This window comes from Haemaphysalis longicornis, unplaced genomic scaffold (genome assembly GCF_048455015.1).
Source record: "Haemaphysalis longicornis isolate Haplotype H1 unplaced genomic scaffold, Haemaphysalis longicornis Haplotype H1 scaffold_4, whole genome shotgun sequence".
Classification (NCBI taxonomy): domain Eukaryota; kingdom Metazoa; phylum Arthropoda; class Arachnida; order Ixodida; family Ixodidae; genus Haemaphysalis; species Haemaphysalis longicornis.
In genome coordinates this window covers 221,200,095-221,225,857 of record NW_027526361.1, presented here as the reverse complement: position 1 = coordinate 221,225,857, position 25,763 = coordinate 221,200,095, and the positions used below count along the sequence as shown (strand labels likewise).

The 25,763-nt window shown below is 50.9% G+C and overlaps 1 protein-coding gene across 1 annotated transcript in view; it reads left to right on the top strand.

Moving 5' to 3' along the window:
• LOC144178079 (ATP-binding cassette subfamily G member 4-like) overlaps positions 1-19,481 on the top strand; it is a 77,059-nt gene extending 57,578 nt beyond the window's left edge. Inside the window, exons 12-14 of the mRNA XM_077705606.1 lie at positions 4,017-4,117; positions 9,204-9,359; positions 18,601-19,481. Of these exons, the coding sequence (XP_077561732.1) occupies positions 4,017-4,117; positions 9,204-9,359; positions 18,601-18,954 (611 nt within the window). The 3' untranslated portion in view covers positions 18,955-19,481. The remainder of the gene's footprint in view (positions 1-4,016; positions 4,118-9,203; positions 9,360-18,600) is intronic.
• The last annotated feature ends 6,282 nt before the right edge of the window (positions 19,482-25,763 follow it).

Genomic DNA, 25,763 nt, shown 5'->3' with positions numbered 1-25,763 from the left:
CAAATAAGTCGAAGTCGGCCACGGCAAATAAGCCGGTTGCCAGGAAACCCGGCGGAAACGCTACCTTAACCGGGCGTTTGTATCAGTTTTGGGCAAACGACTTATTACCTAGACAGCGCGAAAATCGTAGTTGTAGTAGTAGTAGTAAAGCTTATATTTGCGAAAGGGAGGCCTAAAGCCACTTGGTGGGGAAAATGAGATATGAAGGAGGGAATTACACGGGTTGCTTCAGTTCCAAGCACTTTTTCTTCTATTCACTGACTGTTCGGAGGCTTCGCTGGGGTCGTCCTAGCCGTAGTTGAGAACTTATTCCCGCACTTATCGCGTTCGGGTAAACGGGCCCTGAGCTGACTCAGGCGCTAGCCCTCGAATGACGTCAACTGCCCCCCCCCCCTATTCAAGAGCAGCTGCAAGCCTAATCTTTACCAGAAGACGTGGTGGGGACGGGGGAGTCCTCATTGCTCCCCGGCGCCTTATCACCCATCATGCGGCTTCGATGATTCCTTGGAGGTTTTTTTCTACCCGAATACCGAGCTCTATGCTGCACGCCTGATTAGCCTCAAGCATGCGCTCGGCATCTTGGGCGAGGCCTGTTGTGTCCTGCCTGGGGTTTTTGCTTACGACAGGAAATTTTCCGACAAACGAGAGGGTAACAGCTTCGCTGTAAAAGGGCACTTTTGAAGTCATTTCGCTATGGACACCCACTGTCAATGCCATACTAGGGCCTCGCACAGCAAATATAGGACGGCTGCCAGGAAGGAGATGAATATACGCTTGCAAATACCCGTCAATGATTTCCCGGAATGCTCCATGCGGTACCTCTCAGGTTCTGGCGTAGGGCTTTCGAAATCGTATTAGCTACTGTACTCGCAGTCGGGTTTAAGCACTGTTGAGGAAAGAAGACGAGCTTGGGGCTATCACCATGAGTGGTGGGAGAAGAGGAAGGGGAATAAAAGCGTTCTGAGCGGTGCCATGGCCTGGGGCCCAGTTCCTCAACATTTGGTGCCGAAACCCGGGAGGAACGACCCAGTGGACTGACTGACGGCGCAGCGCGTCTCCGAGGCTCGCGAGGCCTGGGAAACTCCTGGTTGGGATACTTCGTGATTCCCTCATCTCGGAGGCCTTGCCCTTGGGAGGCGCCCGCCATGGCCGGCTGCTCGACGCTCCACACCACCCACACTGAGCCCGGAGACAACCCACGAGCAGACCTGACCTGATGCGGAGCAGTCTTCGAGGACGCTAGGCCTGGGGTCCCCTGGAAGCTACCCAATTCTGCGAGCCTCGTCATCGAACGCTGTCTGCCGCTCGGGCTCGTGTCTAGGACACCCGGTCGCCTGCGTTCACGCCTTCTTCCATGGAGGAGCTTCGCCGCCACCGTGACACTGTGAGGGAAGCCGTCACAAGGGGCGTAGCTGCCATTCAATTGCTACTTCAGGATCCCCTCTCATCGACCGGCCAGATCCGCTCGCACCTGCACGCCGTCGACAGCAGGTACGAGGAGTTGAAGTCCCTCGATAAGCGCATATATGAGGACACCATTGATTTGGACGACCTTGAGGCCGATTTATTCGATAGCTACGAGTACGACGAAAAGGTCGTCACGATCCGTACACTGGTGTGCTTCGCCAGACCCTCCGCTGTTCCTCCGCCAATTGCTGCTCGGAGCACCGGAGCGCCCAGCGATTACTCCGCCGTCATCAGGCACGGCAAGACCGCAGCGCCCTCCGGTGACAGCGGGATGACCGCGGAGGCTGACAAGGTGGCGAACGTTCCCGCGGCGTGTGAGCCGTGCGTTTCTGACCGTCGGAACGTCCTTACAGCTGCCGACGAGTCTGATCCTCCAGAGAAACCAGCGGAGAGCACGACCGATTCTATTGAGGCACAACTGGGTGCACCCGGCCGTCCGCCCAGCAGTGACTGCGTCATCGTCCAGGACGGCCACGGAACTGACCTCTCCGAGGACCCCATGACCACGGTGCACGGTGATGCGGACCCGTCCAGCGTGATGTTCTCCGACGCTTCGGACATCGCTGCCGCTCGTGGGGGTTCCTTGCTGAGAGAACACGTGGTCGTTAAGTGTCGGGAGCGGGCGCCGTTCCCACTAGTACGACGATGGCAGTGTTGCTCCCGGCGCTGGCTTCTCCGTTGCCGTCTCCGCTGGGGTCAGCGATACATGGTATCCCCGACTCGGATTAGCGCACCGTCCTTTCATTTTGGATCGTACGAACCGTCAGGTGACCCTGGTTGCGGAGGGCTCGTGGACGGCAACCGGGAAGCTTCAACTACCGCGCTTGGCGGCTACCTGGGAAGCTCCTGTATTCCACCCCATCAGCTGTCACGATCATCGTTCCTGAGGCATGGGGGCGCAGTTCGTGATCATGATGTGCACACACGACGAGTGGTCACATGTGAGCAGCTACCATCCCTGCCGCCCGGCACTGGCTACGTGCGTGCCTGCCGCGGGAACAGGACTGGGTTCGTCAGTCTGAGGCTACAGCCCGAGCAGGGTGAGTTCCCCTACGATCCTGGCGGCTACGGCGAACCGGGAGAACAGGACGGTTACCAACGGACCGTGGTCAGCAATGACCTGCTTGCTCACCAGCTCTTCCTCGCCATCAGCCACGCCACAATGTTCAATGAGTATGGCGAAGATGAGCTTGCAGCCGTAAAGGAAGCTTGCAGGGGCAAGCTAGACCAAGTGTTCAAAACTAATATGCACCCTTACCGACAAAAGGGGCGTCTGAATCACGAGGGATCCCAATCAATCCGGCATTGCAAACAACCTCGACCCAAGATCGCCCGCTATCTAGCTCCTACCCCGGAACCGAGGGTTGTTGGACTTTCCTTGCCAGGGATGAACAAAACCGGTACAAGGAAGCTACATCACTTCTCAAAGCACCGGTGGAAAAGGAAGCAACTCACGACCGGAGACCGATGGCTCAACGAATCACAACGATGAGGCTGAACTGGCTGTTATTTATATTTGTGATATTTCCTGCGTGGGACCTGTGCATGTGTGTGGTCACCAATCATTGTCGCGGGCGGGAGTGTGTTGAGGAAAGAAGAAGACGAGCTTGGGACTATCACCATGAGTGGTGGGAGAAGAGGAAGGGGAATAAAAGCGTTCTGAGCGGTGCCTATCGCCACGTCGTAGTTGGCCTCCGCGAGTCGGATCCCTTCAATTGCCGCCTTCGTCTTGCCCGTCAAGTACTATGTTAGATACTTGAATTTCTCGATGCGAGCCAAGGCAATGTTGCAACGAATCTAACACTTGTTGTGGCGAAACGAATATGATCCCAGCCACCGGGCCATATTGAGCGCACCTACAAATGGAGAATTACCGTTTTTGGACGACTCTAACGCGCACCCCTTCTTGCTAAAATTAGCCCTCGTATTCGTGTGCGCATTATGATCGGGCCCAAAGCAGAAATTGTCTTTAAAGCGACCAACAGCATTGCCATGTACACGAACTCTTCCCAAAATTCAATACGAAATCATCGTATTGAATTTTTTAAAATTTTCCTATAACTTACCTGCGCGTTACAATCGGGGGTGCGTTAGAATAGAGCAAATACGGTACAATAAAGAATGTTTCAGAAGCGGTACAGTTTATTTGTTAAAGACAGAGTCGTCCAAAGAAACGCAATTTTATTAACCATTTTTTTTTTTCAAATAGAAGCTTCAGAGAGGCCAGAGTGTCACAAAGTGCCTGACTCAAGCCTCAGAACTAATAAAGTAATACGTGATACCTTTAGAAAAGTATTGCAACAAAACCAGCCTAACAAAACGCAATATACAAGGCACAGCAAATGTTATGTGAACAAGAATTTTGGAGGTGTGTTTGCCTTACCAACTATCATCCTGGAAGGGAAATTAATGGTTCATTCTGCTGTATGATTTGTAAAACCGTTTGTTGCGAACCCAAAGCTCTCTGAATAAGTAGCAGTGTATATTTGTCGGATGCGAGGGAATAAAACGTTACCCGAGTGATGCCTTGAGGTTTTTCTTTGTCCCAGCGCCGTTGCTCGTGCAGCACGTGATCCGCGAGCAGCGTTACTCCCTGTACGGAAGGAGAGTCTACTTCCTCGCCCGGGTCACCTCCGACGCCATGTTCGAGGTGCGTATTTGCCCTTCTCCACCTAGCGAGTTGCTGAACGCGGTCAGCTTCCTCGAGACATACGCGTCCACTATACTTCGCAGAGTCTTCGGTGTGAGAAACGGATGTGATAGGCCGGGTGGTGTAGTTACAGCTGCAGAAAGGCGAGGTGGTTGTTGGTAGAGCAGCACGAGGCTCTCCGACATGGCACAAGCAAAGGGAAGACCTAAGACCTAGGATTCTGGGCCCGCAGCCGAGGTCAGACCAAGCAGTCTTGCTTTAGGGCGTCAGCATATACCAGTACCCAACCGCTAACGGACTTCTTTCGTACGTGTTCGCATTCTTAAAAGCAAAATAGTCGTCGTGGCAGCTGTGTCCACACAATACCAGGAACGTGCGCCGTGAAACAAAGCGTAAAAAAGATAAAGCCAGTTCCACGCCTGTGAAATCTCCGCTGACTTCAGCACGCTAGCGGCCACTTCCCGCAGGGGCGGGGCTTGCTGATAACGCCTCTCACCGTGTTGTGCACGGGCGTGGCGACAATCCTATACACCATTTTCCTTGCTAGAGGTGGGCGCCGCCATTTGCTTTTTCTGACCGGACCGCTAGCGCCGTCTATGAAGCGACCGCCGAAACCTCCGCGCTGGGCTGTTAAGTGCTCCGTTCTTTCCGTGCGTCTGCTCGGTACCCGTGCATTACCGAGTGAACCGTAGTGGTTTGGCGTTAAGTTAGCGGTTGCAGTGCTTGTGTGTGTGTGTGTTCTGTTTTGTTTTCAGCATCTGCGTACGGATTTTAGGTCCTAATGTGCTGCCAGAGTGGAAAATGCCGACTCCGGCTGTTGCAAGCAGTAGTAGCAGTGTGGTTGTGGTGCCGCTGGTGCTCCGCCGTTCCGCGATGCAAACGTTCCGGTATGGCACCGACTGACATTGAAATCGATATCGGGGAGTAAATACGTGTTTTCAATGCCACCGCGCTTGTTATGTTCACCGATTAGTCATGTTTACGGAAGCGCGGACGTCGAATGCGGAGCGCGCACAGCATATGTGGGTTACGGTGATCCGTGCTCGCGATGGACTTTCGACGAGGCGATTGCTACGCTGTTGACATTGCAATGCAATATAATCTTTCTTAACTAGACTTATGAAGGTTACTGACAAAACGAAATTACCTGGGCGGAAAAATAACACGACCGCACAACCAGTCAACTTACTATTCGAAGGTTGAGCAGAAGGGTCAAAGTTCGGGCGAGTTAATATTGGTTGATCATGATCGTGATCATGATTGACCTAACTTTGCGCAGCGCATGTGGCCTGTCTCTCGGAGCCCACCTTTGTAAAACCGCTGCTTGCACCACAAATGCTTTACGCGAGCAGCAGTAACTGTTTTGTAATTGTAATACTTTAGATGCCGTGCCAACGCAAAAGGAGTAGAAGCTTTTCCTCTGACCGCGTTGTGAACAGGTCGAGCTATTTTCCAAATGCAGCGTTCACGCGTATCTCGAGCTGCGTTTCCACATTGGGCTGCCTGCTTATCCTGCTATCGACCAGCAGTGTGCGATGGAGAAAGTTATCTTTTCATATCGTTTGGCAGTGTAATGCGTTGGCCTGAAAAAAACTAAATAAAACGCCGTGATTTTAAAGGTTAGATTAAATGAAAAGGGGATTGTTTAATGCCAATCGGCTGTAATGACAAACAATATATGGTATTTTAAATTGACTACAAGGAACCAGAAGTTATTGTAATGTTGTATTGTATCGGCGCTCGTGAAAGATCCCGAGGTAGTCAACATTAACCCGGAGCCCTCCACTGCGGCGCGCCTCATCACCCATGAAGCGTTGGGGCGTTAAACACCGTAATGAATCAATTAATCAATCAACCAATCAATCAATGCTGTATTGTAAAAGATAAAGTTGCTTCTAACATTTCAGGGGGTTCCGTTCTCTGTCGCAGCATTGCGTGTAATAAATGGATTTTGCTCCGTCTGCTTGCCGTCCAAGTGCACCCAACAAACCCCGGAGTTGGTCGTTGGTACAAAGTCGTTGCGATTTATCAACGGCATCCACCGATATCTCAACTCGGTGTGCGTTGGGAAGCGATGCAGCAAAAACATGCCGCGACCGCAGTGCATTTTCTCCAGGCAGTGTCGTGCACATGCGTGCTGTCAGTGACTGTTTCTCGCTTTCTCTTGTTGTTCAATAACCCACCACCGCGCAGTGCTGGCCAAGCGACGTTTGCGCCTGGAACTGCATCGCAGCATTGACTAAAACAGTTGAAAGTTCCGCAAAAACTGAGCACACGGTGCGAAATACTCCTGAACTACGCAGCGGAGCACACCGCGCCGGGCGATTTTAACAGCCCAGCGCGCACAGGCAACGCTGGTCGGCCGCCGAGAGAACTGGTTTGAGAGTATTTTCTCCCTTTCCCGGCTGCTTATGGAAAATGGTGTATAGAGTTTACGAAACTCTAAGCCACAGTATTCTTGACCTCGCGAGCGCGAGTCCTATTATCGACTGCATAACTTCACGGTGAATTCGCCATGTCTTTTGCGCAAGCAAAACGTAAACAATCAGTGACGTGATGCACGTATAGCTATGACGGGATGCAGTGTATATTGATGCTTAGTTTATAAAGATCACAAATAAGCTATCGCATATTCCACGAAAAAGATATAAGAGCCTTTGGTATGTATTATAAAACAGTTGCAGGTGACCTCTACGTTTAGGTCTTTAGGTGTATAACGTGATAGAATTACTTCTTCGTGGAGGGAGCGTTTTGGATTGGAGCCGTGAATTTACCATTTATGCTTTCCGAGAATCGCAGTTCAGGCACGATAGATAGACTAGCGGCAACGATTACTGCGGCACACGAAAGCAGGCGACATTTCCGCTTGTGCGACTTAAGATATCGCCCCGAAAGCATGCGGCTGCGCTGTGTTAGTCATTTTGAGCAAGAAGGTGACAGTTACAGTGTCGTGCCGTATTTGTTCTCTACCGTTGTGGCCTAACTGAATGTTTTCGTTTATTTATAACACACGTAGAGAGAGAGAGAGAGAGAGAGAGTGAACGAGATGGAGTCACAGCTTTCTTGAGTATGATTTAGTGGAAGTTGTTCGCCTCTGACCATATCCGTGCATATGACCACGACGAGTATGAGAGTGGGCATTTGCCTGTATTTAGCACAGTTAAAGGTTAATGTATGGCTCACGTAGTTTGCAGTTATTCGGCGCTTAGATCCTTGTATGGCACGGGGAAGGATGGTGTTCTTATGCGTAGGAATGCATGTCGTTACACGGTTCGCCATTTTCGCAGTTTTTTTTTTTTCCCTAATTCATTGGTTTTCAAAATTCTGTTGGACCACTTATCTCCATTTGTGCTATTATAACGATTATAAGTGTTACTTCTGCCAAATCGGCATTTTTGTTTAAATGCAGGCCGTTACACGGTTCGCCATTCTCGCTATTTCTATTTTTCTTATTTTTGTTGCTTTTTTTACAAAATTCTGTTCGACCAACTATCTCCACTTATGTTAGTATAAAGGTTATAAGTGTTATTTCGTTCAAATCTGCATTTTCGTGGGAATGCAGGCGGTTACACCGTTAGCCATTATCGCTATTTTTTGTGTGTGTATTTTTTTAAATTTGATTGCGACCAACTATCTCCGTTTACGCTGTCATAAAGATTATAGGTGTAAGTTCCGCGAAATCTGCATCTTTGTGGAAATTCAGGACGTTACACGGTTCGCCAACTTTGCCATTTTAATTTTTATTTTTCGAAATTCTGTTCGAATATTCAAAGTGTAAATCTCCATTTTTCTGGTAACGCAGGTCTTTGCACGATTCGCTATTTTCGCTATTTGTTTTTTCATTTTTCTTATTAACACAAAATGTTCTCACGTCATATCCGTCGCGGAAGTGACGTCGCCAGAAAAAGTGCAATTGACGCTGTGGCGCCCGGATTCGAACCCATGCCCTGTCGCCGCAACGGGAGTTTCGTGGCGCTGTACCGACTGCGCTATGATAAGAGACGTGAGCAGCTCTACAAATAGGCCTTATGTCACATCACATCACTTAATTACCTTAAAGAACCCCATGTAGGGGGTATTACAGAAGGGGTGGGTTACAGATAAATGTACAAAGGTCTTCAAATGGAAATGTGCGTGCTGACCTCTTTAAATGTTGATGAACACGTGATGGCCGGAACGTCACAGGGGAGGCCATTCCAGTCCACTGCTACACGGGGGGGAAATGAGGCAGAAAAAAAGGTAGTAGTGCGAGCATGTGGACGGGCAATTTGATACGGGTGGACAGTGCGGTGAGATATGCGCGTCGGAGGGACGATGTAGGGGGCTTGATTAAGAGGGCTGTAGAAAAACTTGTGTAGCAAACAAAGGCTGGTGATGCGGCGGCGCACTGCAAGATTTGAGAGACCGGTTTCGTGAAAGATATGAAAAACCTATGACTCATTACGATGGTGCTGCCGTCTAGGAAATGCAAAGCGAAGTAGCGCATCATGACGCTAATGAGCGCCGACAGTTGGCGTCTCGATGTCAGCGCCTGCGTGTACGGGGGACACGCGTGCATTGAGGCACGGCGTTGTTCGCATGACCCTTGTGTTTCAAGCTGCTGTTTCTGTGCATGTCATTTTTGGTTTTGTTGTCCCGAAGTAAAACTGATTTTGTGTTGTTGTTGTTTCTTGCGTGTCGGTGCCACTTCGTCTGTTGGGGTCAGGCTCGCGAACCCTTCGCACATGGAGGTTCCTTTAACATTAAACTGCTCCTGTGAAGGCACCTTTCACTTTCGTGTGTTACCGATTCCTATGAAAGAGGAATCAACCACATTTTTCTTTGGTTTTTCAAAATTCTGTTGGACCGATTATTTCCATACTCTATTATAACAATTGTAGGTGTTACTTCGGACAAATCTGCATTTTTGTGTGTGGAAGCACAGGGCGTTACACGTTCCTGGCTGTGCGGGTTCTCGGCAAAGAATGCTCCGCATTAATTTACCACCCGACACCAGTATGATCAATTTCATTGAAAAAGAACACTGTCTGCTTCTTAAACCCATGCTACTTAGACAACTTAAAGGGCTTGCAATATATCATCGCAGTTGATGTTCTCGGTGTCGTCGGGCATCTTCAACTACTATCTCACGCACCAGCCCAAAGAGGAGAGCCGCATCTTCTTCTTCCTCTGCTTCGGCCTCCAGGTGTCCGTGCTAGGACAAGCCCTGGGGACACTCATCGGGACCGTCTTCGAGCACGAGGCGAGTCGGCCTCACAGTGATCTGCCCCGGTTCTCCCGTCAAATAAGGCATTTGAGCAAAGTCTAGTAGGGAGGGTTCCCCGTGCACGCGTCATAAAATGTAGAGAGCCCGAAAAATCTATAATACCCCGAGCTGCGTTATTCTTGGAATCTTGTTCCAACTCTTTATCTGTAACTGTCACTACATTTGGGTATTTTTTTTCTGTGAAAAGGAACGGGTGGTTCCCGCGTGCGTACGAACAAACTTCCATCAATTCTGTTTCATTAGGTTCTTATTAGTAACGGTTTAAATTCGTAAATTTGCAAATTCCAAAACCTGACTAGATTACACCTAAAATCATCCAAATCGAAATTGAAATTCAAATTCTACGTAAAATAGGTGTTTGAATTTTGTCCCGATTACGCCTTTTTGCTCTTATGCACAGTACCCTTCTACACCCTGGGTATTTACCAGAACGCTCGCAAACAGTGCGGCGAAAGACAATTCAGAAAAGGTCACACACGTGAAAAACAATTACAGCAACCTTTGCTTACGTTTCGGCAATTGTACTTGCCTTCAACGGTGACTTCACTTGCCATGATCAGACCACACGCTCTAGCAGAGCGACGAAGTCGATATGGGTGACCTAAAAACGCTCTTTAAAGTAACCACTGCTCCAGAGATTTGCGAACCGGTCGACCACCTAATCGGGGGACCTCGACTCCATGTTCTAAAATTTGATGCTGCTGCCGCAGATGGACAACACTGAGGTGTGAAGGAGGGCATCCGAGATGCAGAGACAGTGATTCCAAGGGCCCTGTTCGACTTCCATTTTTGCCCAAATTAGGCGCCAGAAGGATGCACCGCAGTCAAATGGCGCCAGCAGAATAGTGCAAACAGAAATAACCATGCATTGCTACGTCTAACTCGTAGCCAAGAACCGACGCAATCTTGGCGGAGCGCTAAAATAACCAAAGCATAGAAAAATGAAGCATGGTTTATGAACGATACTACTTAGTATCTACTATTGATACTACTTAGTACCAAACTACCATATGCGTATTTAGAACTGTATTGTTTATAATAATTTGTTCATATTGAATTGTACAACCTCACACCGTATTTGTTGCCCCCCCTTATGTAATGCCCTCGGGCCTTTAAGGATGCAATAAATGAAATGAAACCTAACCTGTAACTAGCCTAAGGCTAAGGAACCAGACACTGCTGTTTCTATTTTGTACATGTGAAAGCTGCATAATTACAAACAACAACTTCAACTTCAACCAGTGCTGAAGCAGCTGATCTATTGGTCCCTTCGTAAAGTGGCTAGGGCAATTACATGAATTTCAACATGCGGCGTTCAGCTGCAAAAGGAAGAACTAGAGCAAGCGATAAGGCTCGGTTTAAGTCTTCATAAATAAGAAAAAAGGGGTCATTAGGACATAATACAACATTGTTCAGTGTGAAATAACCAGTGTTGGGTAACTAGCTCCGAATCAACGCAGACGGGAAATGGTTTTTAGCCAAAACAAGCAAGAAATATTATGAAGCTCTCAAATCTCTGGCTACGGAACATGGGCAGAAGAGAAATAGAGGCCAGGTCAGAAGACATAGTTATCCGTGTGCAAAGTGCGGGTTAACATCCAAGTCATACAATCAAACCGGACTACAGGCCCCACGGCCACAAGAATCGCCAATCATGTGTCATGGCGGTTCCCTATGTCGGCCATCACCAACTACGCCAAGAAGGTTGTGTAAGGTATTGGAGACGTGGATAGTGACCAGTGCATCCTCTGTTTTTTTTTTTATTATCTCGTATATATTTTAATTTCGGGATAAAATTGACATCTTTATTACGAGGATAACGTGGTCCTCTATTGAATAGAGAGAGAGAGAGAAAAGACCTTTATTCGGCCGAAGTTACAGGCCGAGCATGTCCACCGCCTGGCGAACAGTCCGCGCTATTCTTCTTCTCCTTCAGAGCCGAGCCAGTCGGTCCAGGTGGTGATGGAAAGGGATGGAGAGGGATAGGAGTCAGATAGCTGAGCCACTGGGCAGTAGAAGAGGCAATGAGGTAGATCAGCGTAGGCAGTGGGGCAGTTGGGACAAGAGGGGTCAGACCTATAGCGATAGAGGAAAAGGCGGGAGGGAGTGATCAGGGCATTCATTTGGATGTGCCGGAGGAGTCGAGCCTCCGTTACGGTGAGTGATGGGTGAGGAGGCGGGTAGAGGCGTTTGTCAAGACGGAGCTGAAGGTAGACCTCCTTGATGGTACGGCGAAGGGAGAGCCTCGCACCGTCCTCCGAGGGCCCGGGCCAGGGGATCAACGGTGCCCGGTGAAGAGTTTCGCCGGCGAGTTGATGCGCCAACTCATTGCCGTCAATCCCGGAATGTCCAGGGACCCAACGGAGGAAAACGATGGATGGCTGTAGAGCGGAGACCGCTCGTTCGACCTCCTGTTGAAGGATAGAAGGTAGTGAGCGATTTTGTATCTGTATAATAGCGGCGTGAGAGTCAGAAAAGACTGTGTATTCGGGGACGGGGGGGAGAGAAGCAAAGGACTGAAGGGCATGGGCAATGGCGAGAACCTCAAGAGACGTTGCTTCCGGAGGGTGAAGGTATGGGCCGCTAGTGTGGGTTTCTGCTTCAGCAAGGTGAGGGTGGTACAGAATGTAACCGCACGAGCCTCGAGGGCGCCACAAAGGAGGCATCTGTGTAAGCAATTCCCTGGGTCGCGAAAAGAGGAGAATGATGCTGCGCGGCCGCATGACGACGACCTGCATGAAGGACAGGGGACATGTTTGACGGGAGAGGGAGAATACGAAGGTTGGGCGCCGAAATTGCGTCAGGAGGGGTAATGGGGGAGACGGGAATCGGAGATATACCCGCCAGAACCAGTAACCATTGACCTTGACGGGTAAGGGAGAGCCGAGAAATCTGGGAATCTCGATGGAGATTGAGGAGAGAGCGAAGGGAATGAAAGAGGCCCGTGGCAAAAAGCTTATCTGTAGAAGTGGTGATAGGGAGGTTCAGTGCTGCTTTGTAGAGTCCCACCAAGGTGGTCTCAAGGGTATTGAGTTGAGTGTTGGTGAAGGAGATGTAAGGGATAAAGTATAAGAACTTGTTGAGCGCGAGGGCGTGAGCAACCCTGCAGGCATTAGCTTCGTGAAGACCCGCCCGTCTAGTGACCACACGACGTAGAAGGTGGGTTACCGAGTGGCAGGTCGCGACGGCGCTGTGTAGGGCTTGTATGTTCTTGGCTGCATGCAAAGGAAAATCAAGAACCTTGCATTTGGTGACAACAGGAATGGGAGAACCAGAAATATGGAGAGAGATGAGGGAATTGTGGGCACGCTGGTAAGAGGAACGGTTGAGAAGGAGAAGCTCGGACTTTTCTGGAGCAGGGGAAAGACCAACAGCGGTGAGAAAAGAGTCGATGAGATCCAAGCCACGTTGCAGGGTGCTCTGCACATGGCCCGGAGAGCCAGATGAACACCAAAGGGTGATGTCGTCGGCGTAAAAAATGTGATGAAGATCAGGGATTTCAGATAGTTGGGAAGCCAGAGGAGTCATAGCAATATTGAAAAGGGTGGGGGAAAGAACAGCACCCTGAGGAGTGCCTCGAGTGATGTGGTGGGGGTCGGACAGATGAGAGTCGACTTGAAAGCGAGCCACTCGGTGAGAGAGGAAGGAGCGGAGATAGGAGTACATGCGGGAGCCGCAGGACATTGTGGCAAGCTGTGCCAGGATATGGTCATGGCACACACCGTCAAAAGCTTTACGGACATCGACGGTCACCAGAGCGTGGATTTGGGTGGGGGTGGAAGAGAGGAAGGTGTGCTGGAGAAGCAAAAACATATCCTGAGCACCGACACGGCGACGGAATCCGATGAGAGTGTGAGGGAAGAAGTCCCTCTTTTCGAGAAATTCAGAGAGGCGAGTCAGAGCCATACGCTCAAGGGTCTTACCAACGCATGACGTTAAGGATATAGGCCGAAGGTTAGCGATGGAAGGAGGTTTTCCAGGTTTTGGAATCATGGTAATAAGAGAAGACGTCCAGGAGCTAGGTAGGCTGCCACTGTCCCAAGCTTGATTAAAAATCTGGAAGAGGAACTCTTTCGCATTGTCGGGGAGGTTGCGGAGAGCCGTGTATGTGATGGCGTCTTCTCCAGGAGCAGAACGCTTAGCATTTCCAACCAGGGCCGCCTCGAGCTCCCGCAGAGTGAAAGGGCGGTCCAGATCAGAATTAGGTTCACCTGAGTAGTCCATATAGCTAGGAGTAAGAGGGGGCGGGAGATAAAGAGAGGCTAGTTGGTTGAAGAGATCGGAGGCTGTTCCTTGAGCAAGAGCTTTAGCTAAAGTGGGAGCAAGCGTGGGCTTAGTGCCTAGGAGAGATTTAAAAAGAGACCATGTCGATCGTGAGTGCAAAGCAGAGTCGAGATTGTCGCAGAGAGCACTCCATCGAGAATGTTCGAGGGAAGCGCAGTGGGCAACAATCTCGTCTCGTAGAGCAGCGATTCTGGAAGCGAGCTGAGTATTTTGGGGTTGGGAGCGGAAGGAGCGCTGCAGTCGTTTACGCCGGCGCCATAAACGGAGAAAGTGAGGGTCAGGGTCTTGGATTGGATGACGGATGCGAGCACGACGACTGCTGCTCGAAAGCGCAGCGGCAATGCCCGACGTCCAGTTCTCATACGACTCAAAAGAGTGGGAGGCCAGAGCCGTGCGGAAGGCGTCCCAGTCAATGTGAGTGACGAGGCGACGTCTCGGCATGTGGGAAACGGATATGGAAAGATGAATCAGAAAATGGTCGCTGAGGAGGTTTTCCGCTGTGACCCGCCACTGAACTGAAAGGGGCCCCCGAGAGAAAGTAAGGTCGGGTGTCGTGGGCCGCTGTGAGGTAGTGCCGGCTCTGGTAGGGGAGCCCGGAGTATTAAGAAGGGTGAGGTGGCGTTCCTGTACAAGACAGTGGAGAAGGCGGCCAGGTTTGAGGGTCTGCGGGTAGCCCCAAAGAGTGTGAGGTGCATTGAAGTCACCCCCAAGGATTAGATTGGTGGTGGACGGAAGTGAGTGAAGGAACTTGCCTAGCGCACTGAATAAAGAGGACGTTACAGGCGGGTTGTAGAATGAGAGAAGGGCCAGTGAGATTTTAGAAGAAGGATCATAATAGACCACGCCGACTAAATATTTGAGAAGGGTACAGGGTATGTCCAGTGGTTCCACGAGCATGTCGCCACGCACATAAATGGATGCTAGTGGCGTGCTTGTAGCGGCATGATGGGCGCGGTAACCTGGGATGGCACTAGTGGCACGGGCCTCTTGTATCAAAAGAAAATGAGGGAGAAAATGGCGGTTGAGGAGGTACTGATGGAGAGGCGTCTTATTATTGCGTAAGTTTCGGCAGTTCCACTGCACCACCTCCAAACCCTCAGCACTGGACATCTAGATAGCGGTGGATGTAGAAGGACGGTCCTTTTTCATAGCCGGGGGGAGTGATTCTTGTAAAGAAATAGCAATGGAACCAAATGACTTAAGTTGCTCGGATTGGGCATTCAGCGCGGTAAGAACTTTGAGGATGGAGGTTTCGAGCTGAACCAATCGAGTGTGCTGGGCGGTGGACGTGCTTTCGACTAAGTCTGCCAAAGGCATGAGTTGGGTTGCAGAGGGAGCTGTGGTGAACGTGACAAGGTGCTGATTGAGCTGCGCAAGTTGGGAGGTAAGACAGGTGGTGGTTGCTTGGAGTGTTTCGGTGAGAGACTGAATCTGCTGTTGCAATTCCTGGGAAACGCGCTGCTGCTCACGCAGCTGGCGTTCGAGCATCGCGAGTCGGAGGTCGAAAGAGTGACGGTTTTCCTCATTCAAGGACGGTGAGGGTGGAGCATTGGAGGAAGCGGGCGGTGGCACCGACGGTCCTTTCAGTTTAGCAGCGTACGAGCCCGGTTGGGATGTGACCGGTGAGTCAGATGCAGGTTTAGAGGACGGAAGGCAAGGGGTGTCCTGCGTGACCCGGCGCAAAGCTATGCGGCGTTCAAACGCAGCTTTAGCACATGCGCGTTGCTTTTCGAGGAGGAAGGGGTAGGTAGGGTCAAGAGAGGGGTGAGTGTTCACCTTGCAATGAATGCACCAGGGCTGAGAGCATACGTGGGTGCTAGGGTCAGGTGGTAGAGGGGCAGCACAACGGCGGCACTTGGCCGGAGCACAATGCTGCGGGCACTGGTGAGCCCGGTGTCCCAGAGCGAGACAGCGGGTGCATGTGGGAGGTTTAGGCTTGTGGGGGCGACACCGAAAAGCAACACGTTTGAAATATACGAAGCGGGGGATTACGGTGCCACCAAAAGTAATGAGAACTGATTGGGTGCTACCCATCATGCGTGCAGCAAGAATATCGGTGGTATACGACTCTAGTTCCTGCATAATCTGAGGAGGAGTGAAATGGCCGCCGACGTTATGGATGACACCAAGGCAGGAGATGGGAGGGCTGCGAGCATAAGGTTTGATGCTGATGGTCTTACCATGAAGCCGAACGTGAGAGAGAGGGAGTAGGAGATGAGCGGTAAGGGGGGAGTGAGTTTTCAGAAACACAAGGCTCTGAGTGGGCTTCGCCTGGAGGGTGATTTCTTCACTTGTCTGGGAGGAAAGTTGTGCAGCGGAGGCAATAGCGGTGAGCAAGTCGTACAGAGGTAGCTTGGGAGTAAGGGTGCCTGGAGGAAGTTGGATGCCGACAGTGATCAGTTCGGTGCGGGATCGGGCGGTGGAAGCGGGTTTACGGGCGGAGCCAACAGTGGTCCAGGCGTTTTCCGAAGATTGCGTTGTAGCGTCATCTCCTGGCGGCTGAGTGAGATCCATTTCGGCCGACGCGTCTTCAGTCGGAGGCACGGCGGGCTTAATGGAATGTTCTTGTCTATCATAGGAGGAGGCAGCACTACGTAAGAACTGGGTAACGTAACACACGGTAGAAGGTGTAGCTATGAAAGGTCCAGTACCGGCGGCAGCGTTCAGCGGCGACGCGGTTGGTGGGGGAGCAGGGCTCCTGACTTGTTCCGCGGCCAAGGTCATCGTCGGAGAGGCTATGGCGGCGCATTCTGCGGTGAGGAACGCCGACGGCCGCAACGGGGCCGTCGGCCCTGCGCTGTCGGCGCCACTCACAGCGTTCGGAGCAGGCATCGCGGCGTTTGAAGAGACGACTTCAAGATTTTGGCTTGCGGGGTCGGCCATAGCACTGAGTGTGATGGGAGAAGGTGCAGCAGCATCGGAGGCAGGAGGTTGGAAGAACGGCGAAGCGTCGGTGGTGATCGGCTGTAGGGGCCTGGTGCTGTCTTGCATTCCCGGAGTGCCAGGGCGACGCTGTAGTCTTAGCGAGGCGACGCGGTGCTTCGGGCTTTTGAATGGGCCTGGGGGGCCACCCCGTCGTCGGACCGGGACCCCGATGGTGGCTGGATGATCCGGAAGGCTTTGTGGAACGAAGGGTAATAACTGCGCGGGCGGGCAAGGCCCTCAGCAAAAGCAGGGGCAAAGAAAAACGGAGCACGATATGCGGCTATGGAACCTGGACTGCGCCACCTAGCGGTCTCCTCCTATTGAATAGAACATATCTTTTGGATTTTTTGTCCCGTAAACTGGCGCCAGACGTAATCTAGAATCCAATAAAAATGAAAAAAAAAAAACTCTCCCGAGCAACTCTTCCCGTGGAATTCTTTGCACACGTTCGCTTTCGCAATCCTGCCACTTGTATCAAACCCAAAAACCGCTTGTTCAGTCTGACTGCCTTAAAGGAGCCATGAAGAGAAAACACAAGTTTGGTTCATTCGAAAGATTGCCTCGTTAGAACCATAGCGACACCACTTATAACGCAAACTTCGCTCAAATAAGCTACATAATTAGGAAAAAAGGAAATGACCATGCGACCCACCAGCTCATTTTCCGCAACAGAACCTATGCCGTCACATGGGCTAAGCTCTGCGATTGGCGGAGGCCGGCAAAAGCAAACGCATGTTAGGCAGGGCTTACAGCTTGCATAGCGAGCTAAATGCCCGTGAAACATACTGCACATTCTTTTTATGACAAAGAACGGTGGAGTAAACGGTTGAAGGTCCGAACGAACTCGCAAGCGTGTGCGCCAATGCGTACGAAACTAGCGCCGCGGCCGAGCTCGACATCTCGCCGTCGCGCAGACGAATTTTCGGGTTCGAGGCTCTTCGGGGCCAACGAACCGTTCCAGCACGCACAGCCGCGACCTTGCTTCGTATCGTAATCCCTTCACAGGAGGTTGGCCGTCATATCGCCAAACAGCAAAGGTAAAAATAGAAACGAGGGGAGTAAGGAACAGCAAGAAGCGACGAGATAGTGCCAGTCGTCGCGTAAGTTTCGAATGGTGTTGGCTTGCTGCTGTCGTTACGAGCTCGTTTCCAGTTTACAACCACTGAAAACTTCAGTTTGTTCAGTTACGGCAGGGACCCTTACGTTAGCTCACTCCTGGGACATGCTGGCGCTCGTCGCCGACTTCGTCAAATCGCTCTGACCTTGGGGAAAAAAATGCCGTAAACACCGCGCATTGACGTTCGTATCTTTCTGGTCGAAGCAGAGAGCTCGCGCGAACGGCTTTCCATACACGACACCGGCCAACTGGCATAAGTGATACTGCTACTGAAGTTGAACTATTATTAACCGTAATCAAAATACGGCACATACGTACCAGTCTATATTCGTCCGTCGCGACGGGGCTGACGAGGCAGCGGTGCCGACGGCTGGGCGTTCGTCTGTTGTGGCTATCGCGGAATGGTCGCTTTCCCGTCCACCGCGTATCCCACAACTCTTGCCGCTCGTGCACTTAGAAGCATTGAGCGTTTTTGTGGTGTGAGGTTGTTAAATGCAAGCCCGAGCTCCTCGGCGAGAGTTTTGTTCTCCGGATCAGGCGATTCCATGACTAGGAGTGCGGGTGCACTAGGTTTTACTAGTATTTTTAAAATGGCCGCCGTCTCGATCGACTCCCGCGTGTGGGTGCTATATGGAGTCGACATACTAAGTGTCTGTTTCATGGACCGGCTCTATGACGCCATTGTACACGTCACGGAATGTTCAATTTTAGCGGGAGATTTAAAATTTTGGCTTAAATTGCCTTATTTCTCAGTGAATAAAGCATCATTTGCTTCCGGGAAAGCGCTTGGGGTACTATGAAACACCTAATCTTTCGAATAAAACAAACTTTTGTTTTCTCTTCATGGCTCCTTTAAAGTCCCCCCAAATGCTCTCCTCTTTCCCCATGTAGATGGGCTGCATGGTGGCACTCACGGTGCTCGCCTACTCAATGGTGTTCAGCGGCTACTTCTTCCCCGGGAAGGGCCTGGCCTACCACGTGAAGTGGATGCCGTTCACGTCGTACCTGCGCTACGCCTTCAACGGCGCCCTCACTGCCGTGTACGGCTGGAAACGTGGAACCCTGTCCTGCCCCGCGGAGGCTAACAACACGTGCCCATACGTCAACTCCGCCGAAGTGCTGGCCGCGTACTCCGTCAGAGAGAGCGAGTTCTACTACGACCTGCTCGCCCTGTTCTCCGCGGTGATGGCCGTCTGGGTGATCGCGTTCCACATACTCTCCTTCAGGATCAAGTGGCGCTTCTGAGACGACTGCCGTCATCGCGCAGTCTGGATACACAAATACGCGGCTCCACCATCCGTGCAGCACGGATCCATGTATATAAACCTCTGGTTTTCTCTCGCGACCTGGAGTCCACGGATAAAATTAAACTATTATACTATTTCGCCAAGAGTCTCAGGCTTGTTGAAAAAAAGACCAATATTTGGTAGAACAAGAATATTTGCCAAAGTTACAATAAATCAGATGCGTTTTCTTTATGGTTACTTCCAAGACGCTTGTGCTGCTCTCAACTGTCTTAATCTTAACGTTACCCTGTATTTTGAGTCCACTATTATTTCCTGCCCTAAAAATTCGTTCCTGACTTGTTTTCGTAGTGCCGATGGTAGGGTCACCCCGCTTCTTCTGTCGGTGATAAACATCAACCTTGGATCGCTTAGCGGCCATATACTGCAGTTGCGTCGCCGACACAGCGTGGCATATAAAGAGAATATGCATAATTAGAAATACACTGCACACTTCCATGTTTTTACACTGTAAGATTCACTCCCGTCTTCTTCCTCTTGTGACTCAGCGGTCATCACACCTGGCGCCTACTGGGCCATACGTCCTGTGCTGTTATTAGGTGTCTCCAGTTTAAACAAGTTCTTATCCGGACTATGATATTGTTTATGCTATACGGAATGATGCTATCATTCCGGTAGCATAAAACCACATTCAGTGACACCTGCATTTTGAGAGTCCTCGTTGCTCTCAAGCTTCACAGAATTAACCTTCCTCCAAGAGCTCCACGTAGCCCACAATTCATTACCTGATGGTTACAGCTTTCATCTACAAAATATAAGACACGGAAGTAGACTGACTGCACTTCCTTTAAGGCAAATAGTTTGCAGGCATGGATTAGTTTTTCTTAGACTAGTACGCTCGCCTTAGAGCGTTATCTATACCGGCTTGCCAGATTGAGGGTCTGTCGCTTTCCCGCCTGACAGCCGGCCTTGTATGAATCTAAGCACGGCAAAACTGACCAGACCTAACACGTTCCTTGGTACACTCACATATGTCACAATAACACTAGCCGCACCAGCACTTGCAGTTGGGCACGCTCTTTTGTCTGCGCCGGAAGGGGTAGTATATTGGTGGAACATCGGGCACTCAGAGACAATGCTTCTGTGGAGCCGGTAGAACCAGAAGAGCGGCAGGTTTCCCCCGTCGAAGAATTCCAGGATGCAGTGTATGGAACCAGCCGCTCATGGTTTCATACGGTACCGTCGCTAAGCTCGTACGTGTCATCATGCTGGCGCCGGACAAGGGTGAAAGGGGGTGATTATGATGGGAACTCTTGGCACGTGACCCGAACTGCTTGTTCTGCTCTCAATGGAGAATGTTTGGCTGCTCGACGTGGATCCGCGTAGTGATTGCGTGCAAGCTGTTTCCGAGTTGCCCTTCGCTTGACGGCTTGAGGATCCACGCCTTCCATCTCGGGAATACTTCCAGTCGATCTTGCAGCCAGATCTTGCCTGGTTTTGTGTGATGGCCGTGAAGGAGAACGGCAAGCTTCTGGCTAGTAGTTGCATGCGGGGTGCAGCTGTAGATCCCTGTGTACTTCTTTATAGCCTCCTTAAGTGGGCGGTGTACCTGTATATAGTCCTTGAAACACGATTAAACCGCTCCAGTTGTCCATTCGGTTTCAATACCAGACTGAAGTGGTGAAACATCCTTTAACGTTGATCGTCGTGAAAAATCCCGAAATGTCGCCGATGTTGGCTGGGGCGGTGGTGGAGGCTTCAGTTTGCTGAACGTGCCAGCCTCATGAATTGAAACTGAAGAACCAGTGTCCATGAGAAAATCGACGGGCGTTCTTGTATGCGAGCTTGTAGGCAGAATCGACTTGCATGCGCTCTCCGGCACGTTGCAGTGCGCTGAAAGCTGTTGGATCGTGGTACTCAACTTCTTGAACAGCGAGGGACTTCTTTTCAAGCTTCTCGCTGCGACAGACTCTCTAGAAGTAGCCTACCTTGCCACAGTTGTTGCAAGTCTTGTTTCGTGCTTTGCAACTACTGGAATCGGCTTAGTGTTTCGCATAGCAGCATCGAAAGCAAGTCCTGCTATTGTTGCCTGAGCAGGCACGTTCACCTGGCCCTGGCGCCAGACGCTCATCCAGTTTTTGCACGTATCCTGCCTGCCTGCCAGATGATAACTCCTTGGAATACTGCGGGGTTTCTTCGATGCTTCTTGAAAGGGTGAGGGCCCTGCCCAACGTAAGCGAAAAGCCTTCCAAATGTAGTCGCTTTTGAAGTACGGTGTTGCTCGTCTTCGCCACGAGTTCTTCGCGTGTGATCTCATCGGCCCTGTCATTGAAGGTGAAGGTAAGTAAAAGTTTTCATAGCGCAGAAACGAACACGTTCGCAGTGTTGCCTAGCAACTGAACGCGTTGAAGAAAGCGCTGGCTTTCAATGACAACGCTTGTACTTGCTGCGTAGCAAGTGTCCAGCGTCTGTAGAGCGGTGTCGAATTCGTTGCCCGCCTCTGTAGGTTGCTTCTCTCGTAACCTGTAGTAGATTCATTGTACCTCGACCGCAGGCAATGTATAATCAGGCCTTGCGTACCCCTTGCCTTGAGGCGCGTACCAGGCCTTGCCACGCGTACCCTCCAGGAGGCCGTGCGGCCGGCTGGCAGGTACGCGTCGCCTACTTACGCTACAAGGCAATTCTCCAACAGCGGACGACACTACGACCACGGTGTGGCGGGCTTCCCCGATGTCGGCAGAAACGGCAGAAACGTCAGTGCCATTGAAAAAAGATTGCAGTATGCCGCCTCTGAACTTTAGTGCTCAAATGGCCTTCCGTCCGTGTAGAAACTTTCTAATCATCATCGGGGCACGTAATCTCTGGTGAGCAGCTGTTGCTCGAGCTGCTTCTTTCTCATTCCGCCATCTTGTTAATAGAACCACCACCGTATCACCGGGACGTCTCGGCCCTTGGTCTCTCGTCTCATTTTAAATGGTGCCGTTAAACCCGGGAAGAAGGCCCTTTTGAGATTCGGAGTCTTCCGAACTTCGGCCTTTTGTAGGAGGAGGACCCCCTGATACCGACGACGGACCGGTGTGATGGACTGAACCGGTGGTGGTACACGAAAGTGACCGAGGTGATGGGCGGACTAGACGACGACGGATCCTCACCTCCGACGATTCCCTCGATGGGCGGCGATTCCTTTAACGGTGAGGGGAATGCCACCGCTGATCGCGCAATGCAAGGCGCATTAACTTTGATGTGTGACCAGAGTATTCTTGAGAATACAATGCGCCTTAACGATCTTAAGACGAAACGAAAAAAGGAGCGGATAATAGCTCGAGCACTGTGCAAAGAAGCAAGAGCAACATTAGACCTCTCAATGACCAGCAGTGGTGTAAGTGATGTGATGGCAACTTTTCTGCACGAGTTACGAAAAAATGAAGTTAGGTTGAGATTGCTCAACGAAGAAATCGAACCGTTTGTCGACACTGAGCATATATACCAGGAATTGGCTACCAGCATCGAATACGAAGACGAAATATTTCACGTTATGTGCCGAATATATTACCAATTGAAAGACAGAAAATGTGACGTCCTGAAGCAAAGCCAAATCTTCGAGTCATTGAATTTATCAACAAGCTTCAGGGAATTTTTGACAACGACAGAACGATTCTATGATCCAGATGATTTGAAGAACTCCCAAGAAGACTCGATGACAGAAACTTCGTATGCGTCAGATTTCCAGCCGCAGCCACAGCATGACATTGAGGCAGCTTCGTTGGTCGCGCGTGACATTCGAACAGGAGATGCCTTGCTCTCGTATGCATTCGAAGAGTCTGTCGAGATGACCGCAAGTAGCAAAAGCTGCACAATGAGTCCAAAAGCAACAGTACAATCTCCCTGGGGCGAACGTCTCGAGCAGCAGATCATGCTTCTTTCACCTGAATTACTAAAAGCGCAAGATGAAACAGAAGTATTTGAACTGAACAACCAAGTGATCCAGAGCACCAAAGAAAGGGATCCGGACGGTTTTCCAACAGAGGTAAACATTGACGTTGCATTGACCGGACAACGCAATGTAAAGGGAACAATGCGCGAAAGTCACCGTTCCAAGTACAAGAAGGCCTCTGACAACGATGCTGGAATAATGAAAGTAAAGAGCTCGAAAAAGAAGCGCGAGCTTTCAAGACACAGTTCTCACGCCGCAGGGCAAAATCTTGAAGAACTCCTACCCGTGTACAAGACCGTCGAAGACAGGATACGGATTTCAGCGTGGCGACGTGGACTGCAGACACACACTGCGTGTATTCAAACGGTGGCCCCAGTGTCACTTTCACCTTCTGACTGCCTCATCGGATCGACAAGAGCGACCTAACTGTACCAGCTGAACGCGGAATGACCAGGACTTATTTGTGGCCGGGGAAGATGTAGAAACTTTCTAATCATCATCGCGGCACCGATGCGAATATCATCATCGGGGCCCGTAATCTCTGATGAGCAGCTGTTGCTCGAGCTGCTTCTTCTTTCTCATTCCGCCATCTTGTTAATAGAACCACCATCGCATCACCGGGACGTCTCGGCCCTTGGTCTCTCCTCTCATTTTAAAGTCCGCATTCAAAAGTGTTAGCTCGTCGCCATGCGTAGTATCCGACGCACGCCGAGTCACCGAAGAAAGACAGGGACGTAAACGCTACCTCGTACCCACGGAAAAAGAGCCTATTTTATTGTCACTAACCATGGAGGAAAGGCCATCTTTGGAGAACCCCTGACGTCACTTCTACTGAAGCCGCAAACGCAATTTTGGTGGGCGCCCTTTTTTAAGAGCGAAGCTGTTTAGCAAATGGTAATTTTTCGTCTCTGCTGTTAAAAATACCAAAAAATGCCGAGTGCGCGCACGTCAGCGCATGCCTCGCGGCGACCGCCCGAGAGTTGAAAAAACCAATAAAATTGATTTATTGTAGGGTTTAACGCGCCGACGCAACGCATGCGATGAGGCGCGCCGTAGTGAAGGGCTCCGATTTAATTTTGACCACCTGGGGATCTTTAACGTGCGCCGAAATCTCGTACACACGGGCGTTTTTGCTCTTCGCCTCCATCAGAAAAGCGGCCGCGGCGGCCGGGAATCGAACCCGCGACCTCGTGCTCAGCAGCGGAACGTCTTAGCCAGTGAGCCACCGCGGCGGGTAAAACCAATAAAATGTCGAGCGCTAGTGCGTGCGTGGCTCGCAGCGACCGCCCAGCGTCCAAGGCGCGCGTTTGTCAAGCCAAGCATGCCCAATTAGGGACCTTGGCCAAGATTGGCAAAAAAAACTCCAGCGTTCGCCGTAATCGTGGCAACACTTGCTCGGAATGAGAAAGACACGTGATAGCGTACGCCCCTCCAAGGTGATGTCCGGTGATTGTCTCATCCAAAAAATGACGGAAGCTCACACGTACAGCAACAATGATGGAATAAACTTCCTTGCGGCAGTGAAGAAGCAAATCGGCTGCACTCGTGGAATTAAACCACCCTGGTAGTTGCAAAGGTTGCGTACAGCTTCGCTAGCTTCAAGTCTTACGCGTGAGTGTGAGCTTCCTTGACTTTCCGTGTTAGGCTACTGGCTTGACCGTGCAGTGACGTAGGGCCTCGGTCCCCGCAGGGGGCACCTTGTGTACTCAAGGTGTTTTGGTGAGTAGCGCCACCACGGTCCTGAGCTCCGCAGGGGTGCCTACTGCCGTAGGCACTTGGTGACTTTCAGCACCACGGACCCGAGCACATGTGGGTTGGACCCACCCACGCCCCGGCTGTGCGTGGCTGAGCTGTGTCCGGGGAAAAGGGAATCCTGGTGGCTGAGCCAAAGCTGGGGTTGTCTTGGACCTTCATGGCTCCCCGGTAGAGGCAACACGCCACTTTGGCCCCTGCTTCTCGCAGACGGTGCCCCCGGTCTGACCCGCCCGGGGGGAACCAGCCAGTCGCCTTTTCCTGCCTCCCTCTCAGCTCTTTCACCTTCCTGTCTTCTTTTCTACCCCTATCCTGTCATCTCTTCTTTTCCTCATTTCCACACATTTCCAGGCGGCGAGGGTTAACCCTGGGTAAGGAATCAACCTTGAGGACTTAAACAGGGTTATAGGAGCTATGTATGGCTAACGTGCATCTAGCGCGTTCCCAGGTTGGGCTCGGTGGTGGGAGGCCAGCATAGCTGCTGAATTGATTTCACTTGTTATGGCAACAAGATTTTCTGCATCCCATGATCGTTCTCCAAAACGGGGACGCAACGAAGCAGTTCAGCAGTTTTTCACTCCTAAAAAGTCAGAAAATTTCCTAAAGTTCTTGGTCATGCACTGTGAAAAAGAAGGCTTGTCGATGAGACGTCTGTCACCATTCTTGGTAGCCAAAGTTCTAACGAATGAGCTAGGCGGCGGTTATAACGTAAGCAAGTTGGGAAGCGGTGACCTTCTCCTAGAAGTACAAGATGCCGCTCAGTGTGCCAAGTTGACGAAAATAACCACTGTTGGCGACAACCCTGTGAGCATCAGTCCCCACCGATCCATGAACACTACCAGAGGTGTTATCTCTGATGAAGACTTTCTGAACTTGTCTGAGCAAGAACTCCTGGAAGGGTTCGAGGGCCAGAATGTTGTGAATGTTCAACGAATCAAAATACGTAGAGATGGGAAGGAAATTTCGACCAAGCATGTAATCCTCACATTCTCGACCAGTGTACTGCCCGAGTCTGTCGAGGCAGGCTACGTTAAAATCCCTGTGCGTTTGTATATTCCAAACCCCCGACGCTGCTATAAATGCCAAAGATTTGGCCATGGTTCATTGAGCTGCCGAGGCAAGGC